The sequence below is a fragment of the Lactuca sativa genome, chromosome 3 (assembly GCF_002870075.4).
Source record: "Lactuca sativa cultivar Salinas chromosome 3, Lsat_Salinas_v11, whole genome shotgun sequence".
NCBI lineage: Eukaryota > Viridiplantae > Streptophyta > Magnoliopsida > Asterales > Asteraceae > Lactuca > Lactuca sativa.
In genome coordinates this window covers 132,792,410-132,798,556 of record NC_056625.2, presented here as the reverse complement: position 1 = coordinate 132,798,556, position 6,147 = coordinate 132,792,410, and the positions used below count along the sequence as shown (strand labels likewise).

General features: G+C 32.3%; 1 protein-coding gene across 1 annotated transcript; it reads left to right on the top strand.

Moving 5' to 3' along the window:
• Positions 1–998: 998 nt before the first annotated feature.
• Positions 999–2,692, top strand: LOC111903116 (protein PHLOEM PROTEIN 2-LIKE A10). Its single transcript, XM_023898904.3, has 2 exons — positions 999–1,146; positions 1,265–2,692. The coding sequence occupies exon 2, from the start codon at positions 1,363–1,365 to the stop codon at positions 2,554–2,556; it is 1,194 nt and encodes a 397-aa protein (XP_023754672.1). The 5' UTR covers positions 999–1,146; positions 1,265–1,362; the 3' UTR covers positions 2,557–2,692.
• Positions 2,693–6,147: the final 3,455 nt, after the last annotated feature.

The following is a 6,147-nucleotide window of genomic DNA, read 5'->3' as shown; positions in this document are numbered from 1 at the left end:
TTTATAAGAAGAAAATGACCATATTAGAGAAAACCTAAATGCAAAATATGTATAACTGGCCAACATAATTTATTTTATATGCCTAGATATAGTACCAAGTGAACTTCTACTCGTTCCATTAAAAAAACTAGACCGAGCCAAGGCTAATTTGAAAATAAAATTGTTTGATATTTTGTGTTGTAAAATTTATATAAAATCATAGAAAAAGTCTTATGAACATGAGGTCAATGTCATTTGAAAGATACAAGAGTCTGCGTTGTTTCTATTTATAGTAAGAAGCTGATTTTGAATGTAAAATGGTTAAAATTTTCTTAAACAGATGAATAGAAAGTGACATTGTTCTTCAAATCAGGTAGTTGTTGTATCCACTAAACATAAGGTTTGTACCATTTGAAAAGATATAAAAGTCTATTTTACTTCTTATTTTAAAGTCATAACTGATATTGAATGTAAAATGGTTAAAAAAATCATGATTGAACATAAGGACTGGAAAATGTCATTGACATTGAAATTCAGTAGCAATTATATCGTAAAATATCGTATAAAATCATAGAAAAATCTAATGCTGATAAGATGTAAGAATCTACTTTTTCTTTTTATTTAGAAACCAGAAATTGATTTTGAGTGTAAAATAGTTAAGAATATGATAAAACTAACAGTTAGAAAATTAATTTGGAAAAAAAATAATTGGTTTTGAAACTGAAAATCGACACCGACATCAGAACCGATTTAGGCTATGACAAATCCAATTCCCGAATCTCCTTTTACCATCAACTGGTTCTTGATCTGATTCAGACCGAATCTGAACCTTTTCTCGTCCTTATGACAAATCCAATTTCCAATTCTACATTTACCATCAACTGGTTCCTGATCCGATTCAAACCGGGTCTGAACCTTTGCTCGTCCTTATTCTCTTGTAATGCCAACATTACCATGTTCTAATGCATGCTAAATTTTGTTAGCAATAAATGTATGGAGGTGAATTCTAAAACTTTCAAAACTAAAGGGAGTTGAAGTGGAATTTAACAGCTTTTATAAACACGGATTTTTCGGAGTGGATCAGATCGAGACGATTGATACGTAGGTCTGCAGCAGACTCGACGACGCAAAGATTCTGCAACTCCATTCCCGCCCTTTGCGTTCAAGGTTCGTAGAATCACACATAAATACACACAATCACATCGATACTTATACGTTTTAGGTGTATGTATATGTTGATTTTACGAATTTATCTGTTTATCGTATTGACAATTGAAAACCCTAGGTCAACTATCATCAAGGAATTTCAATTCCCTTAGTTCCTAATTCAGTAAATCAAATTAAGACCCTAGTTTCTTTCAAATCCTCGGAGTTGTTTGTTATATGGATTTGGATCTTTTCAAGAAGAGCTTGGATTCGGATATCGTGAAGAAGAGTTTGGATTACACTCGAAAGAGAAAGAAATGGATTCTTCTCATCGGAGCGTTAGGGCTTTCAAGTTACGGAGCGTTTAGGGTTTACAACTCACCTTCTGTGGTGAAGAAGAGGGAGAGATTCGCAAAGGTTTTAGGCTCGTTAGCTTCAATCGCTGAATTACTTGGTGATTCCGCAGAGACAATAGGAGTCGTTTCAAAGGACTTGAAAGAGTTCATACAATCTGATTCAGACGAAATCCCAAACAGTCTGAAGCAATTGTCGAAAATCACAAGATCCGATGAAGTTTCAGAATCTATCATTACTGTTACAAGAGCTTTAACTGTGGGAATCTTGCGAGGCTACAAAGTTGGGGAAAGAAAATCCGATCCAGGTAACAGTTTTTCAGACAGAGCTTTAGATAAACTCTTTTCTCCTTCTGGATCTGGTTTCGCCTCCATTGTTGTTGGAAGTTTCGCTAAGAACATGGTGATGGCAATTTACACCGGAAATGGAAACGAATCAAACACCTCAGGAATCTCAGAAACTTCAACCTCTATCCAGAAATTTGTAGATGTAATAGCAGAAGAGAAATGCAAGAAACTAATCGGCGATTGCATCCAACAATTCGTAAGCACATTAGTCACAGTTTACCTCGATAAAACCATGGATGTAAACCCATACGAACAAATCCTCTCAGGTTTCACAAACCCCAAACACGAAGAAAAAGCAAGAGACCTCTTAACTTCCTTCACCAATGGAGCAATCGAGACTCTCGTAAGAACATCCCACCAAGTGATTACAAATCCAGATGCAAAAGGAAAAGAACTTGTTTTAAACGGAATCAAACCAAGAAAAAGTCAAATCAATTCAGGTTTTGTTCACAAAATCTCTTCAACTTTAGCAGTTCCTAGCAACAGAAAGCTTGTTCTTGATGTAACTGGGCGTGTGACATTTGCAACTGTAAGATCTTTCTTGGAGTTTTTCTTGGATCAATTATCATCAGGTATGAAAAGAAAAGTTGATGGAGTTCATGATGACGCCATTGATAAAGGGCGTGAAGTTTACAGGTATGTGAGTACAAAATCATATACTGTTATGACTATTTGTCTTTCTGTGTGGTTGCATGTGTTAAGTAGTCCATGGAGTTTTTCATCTACATAATTGTGATATGAAATGATGAAAAATGAAATTCTTTAGCTTGGATTTAATCAATTTATACGAGATACAATACATGATTATATGTATATATTTGGAACAGAATGTACTCATTCTATATAATGTAGTGATTTTATCTTGATATAGTTTTGAATGTTAGGGTTCTTGTTTTGAACATTGGAATTTGATAGATTGTTTGTATGTTCATATGTTTGATTTGGACTATAATTGAAACAATTATCAAACTTATGGACTCATTTGTTAAAAATAAGTTGGAATTAGTGTGCAAACTTTTGTGAAACACGTGGACCATTTATGTAATATACTCTATTTTTTTTTATTAGGATTATAATTGAAACAACTTAAAATTTGGACTTATTTGTTAAAAAAATAAGTTGGAATTAGAGTGCAAACTTTTGTCAAACACATGGACCATTTATGTAATTTACTGTTTTTTTTATTAGGACTATAATCGAAACAACTACCAAATTTTTGGACACATTTGTTAAAAAAATAAGTTGGAATTAAGGTGCAAACTTTTGACAAACGCATAATCCTTATGTATAATTTTACTATTTTACTTTATTTTTTATAAGGAACATAATCGACACAACTATCAAACTTTTGGACTGATTTGTTAAAAGGTAAGTTGGAATTAGATTGCAATTTTTTTTTATTTATAAAATGATAGGTTTGATTTCCATAGCTTTTAAAATCAACAAAAATAAGAGTTTCAATTTTCAAAAAAAATTTAGGAATTTATATTCTAAAAGAGGACAAATCGTGGGTGGTTGTGGATCTGTGAATGTACAACTCATAATGCACACATACGCTGTAAATGCTTGTACCTTTATTGATTAAATGTCAAAATCGCAAATTGCTTTAATCAATCTGTAATTTTGATGATTATTTTTGTAATGCTGGGTTTTTTGTTATTTTCTGTAAAATAATTAAGGAAAATGGTTAAATTTGTAATTTTATAAACAAATTTTAGTTAGGGTACACTAAAAGCATTTCATCGGGTTCTTTGAGTCGAACAAAAAAGAATTCAAAAATAAAATCGGCTAAATGTCATAAAAATCATAAGGCTACTTCAAATGAAGTAATGACATTCTTTATATAGGAACACATGATGTACAAATATACACATGTTGAATTATATGTGACAAAATTTGACATTTAAGACTTGTACGACACTAGAGAAAAATTATATGCGACAAAAATTGACATTTAAGACTTGTACGACACTAGAGAAAAAGGAAATAATGCTATACTCAAAGAACACATGTTTTCATGGTTTATTTATGTCAATATGCTTTCTTATTAATCTGATTTGCAAGCAAAAAACAAGTTCTCTTCTGTGTAGTATTTTATTTTTGCTTTTATAGTAACGACTATATAAGGTTCGCTTAATAATGATATATTTCTCGTTAACGTATCAACATATATGAGCACTTGATCGATTTTGATCAAATGACAAAGTAGACGGGGTTTAGCCTTAAAAGTACATTTTTATAATGGAATAATTAAATGGTTATATATATCAACAACTAGCAAAGTAGATAGAAATAATATATATATATATATATATATATATATATATATATATATATATATATATATATATATATATATATATATATATATATATATATATATATATATATATATATATATATATATATACACACACGGGAAATTCAACAATCGAATAAAAAATTCTCGTTTTTTTACTATTTGAACCTGACATCAAATGATCAAAGCATTCCGAAAGTTCGATAAGATCCAATGGGTCATCATAGTAATTGTGACAATTTCAATATCCAATTTCTATAATCCCAACGATATTTTATGTAACAATCTTTCTCTCGTTCAAATGCATAAAGTCGATGAAATAAATTTTCAAATGATGCATCTCTATTCAAACTTCATCCCCAAAAGATGTAGTTTCTCTATTTCCTTTTCTTATAATCCAAAAACAAAATTATTCTTGTTTCATGCAACTGATTAATTGAATTATTAATTCTCTTCCAAACACTATGACCACAAAAATTCCCATCCAATTGTATGACACCCCCATCGTGACCATGAATAGCCTTGATGAGAGTCACACACAAGGTATTTATTTATTTATTTTTATCTTCGTTAATGGATCTCCATCTCTTGTTTGGTAATAAGACATAACTAAAATTGAAGATAATGACGAAATATTGCAGAATATATGCATATAGAATCCAGACACGCACAATTTTAACAGGGACATCAAAATATTTACATAGAACTTGATATAGCTTGTAGTTTGAACCTAGTGCTCTGACGATTTTGGAATTCAAAAAAACGTGACGTCGGGCACAAACGATGTCAATGTTCTTTCATCATGACGGAAGGTGATGGATGGCAAAGGGCGGGATGAAGGCAGAGAAGAAACGTATTCAATCGGATAACTGATGATCGGCAAGAGAAATTAGGTTCTATCTCATCAAATGTAAAGTCAGTGAGTGCAATTTCCAAAAGTATCTACATTTCCAATTTCCCAATTTCTGTTGATCGACTTCATTTATGGAAGATGTGTGAGAAAATGGGGATTGTCGTTGATGTGTATATATCACCAAAATTGTCAAGTTTTGATAAAAGATATGGATTTATTAGGTTTGCTTTGAAAGTTGATGTGAAATCCATTGCTAAGAAGGTTTGGGAACTCTGGATTGGTTCATTTAAATTGTTTGCATATTCACATATGCATGCTTGAGGGGTAACTAAGACTAGACAACCACATGTGTTTGGCCCGAAACAAAAATCGTAGGTCCATACAAGGACGTCCAATTATAAGTCCTGTGCAACGGTGGTAGCTCCAAAAATAAGATTTGTAAGGTTGGACGGAGTGGATGCAGGAAACGGGTGAGGGAAGCTTCTCTCACTCTTGCACACCACTCCGTGGATGAGGGAAAAAAGCTGCGGGAAAGAGATGGGAGGAGAGGGTGCCGCACTCTCTCCCTTCATGCTATTGGTCTTTGGTCAGGTTTTATTTTATTTTATTTTTATTTTTATTTTTATTTTTTTTATAAAATTATATACCTACTAAAAAAATATAAAAAATATATCAAAACTCATGGTTTTTAATTATCTACAAAATGAGTATAATATATGTATGAAATTTATTTAAAAAAAATTAAAAAAAAAGTGAGGGAAGCTTTTAGGCGGGGGAAAGAAAAGTGAGGGTATGACCCACAAAAAGTGAAGGAAGCTTCCCTCCCACACCCTCCGGTCAAATTGAAAGGTATTTGGATGAAACAATGTCACTATAGGCGGATAATTATATTTTTGACAAGAAAGACACATAGAAGGTAGTTATTGCTAAAGTCAATGTAACATCTTGATGTTGATGTATTTCCATTTTTAACCCTAAGTATTCCTTGATATGAGAATTGTGGCAAATTGAACCAAAATGACATTTTTGTAATTTTTGGGACGTCACCATGTACGCTAACGATGCATGTAAACGCCCTAAGAGCTGCCGCTCCCGTATCTGAAACGCAGGGGAAACGGAAACGCCGGCGAAACGACCGAGAAATGTTTTCGGCAAGTATCAACAATTTC

Coding starts and splice junctions, on each gene's coding strand:
- LOC111903116 (XM_023898904.3), top strand. CDS start 1,363: ATGGATTTGGATCTTTTCAAGAAGAGCTTGGATTCGGATATCGTGAAG.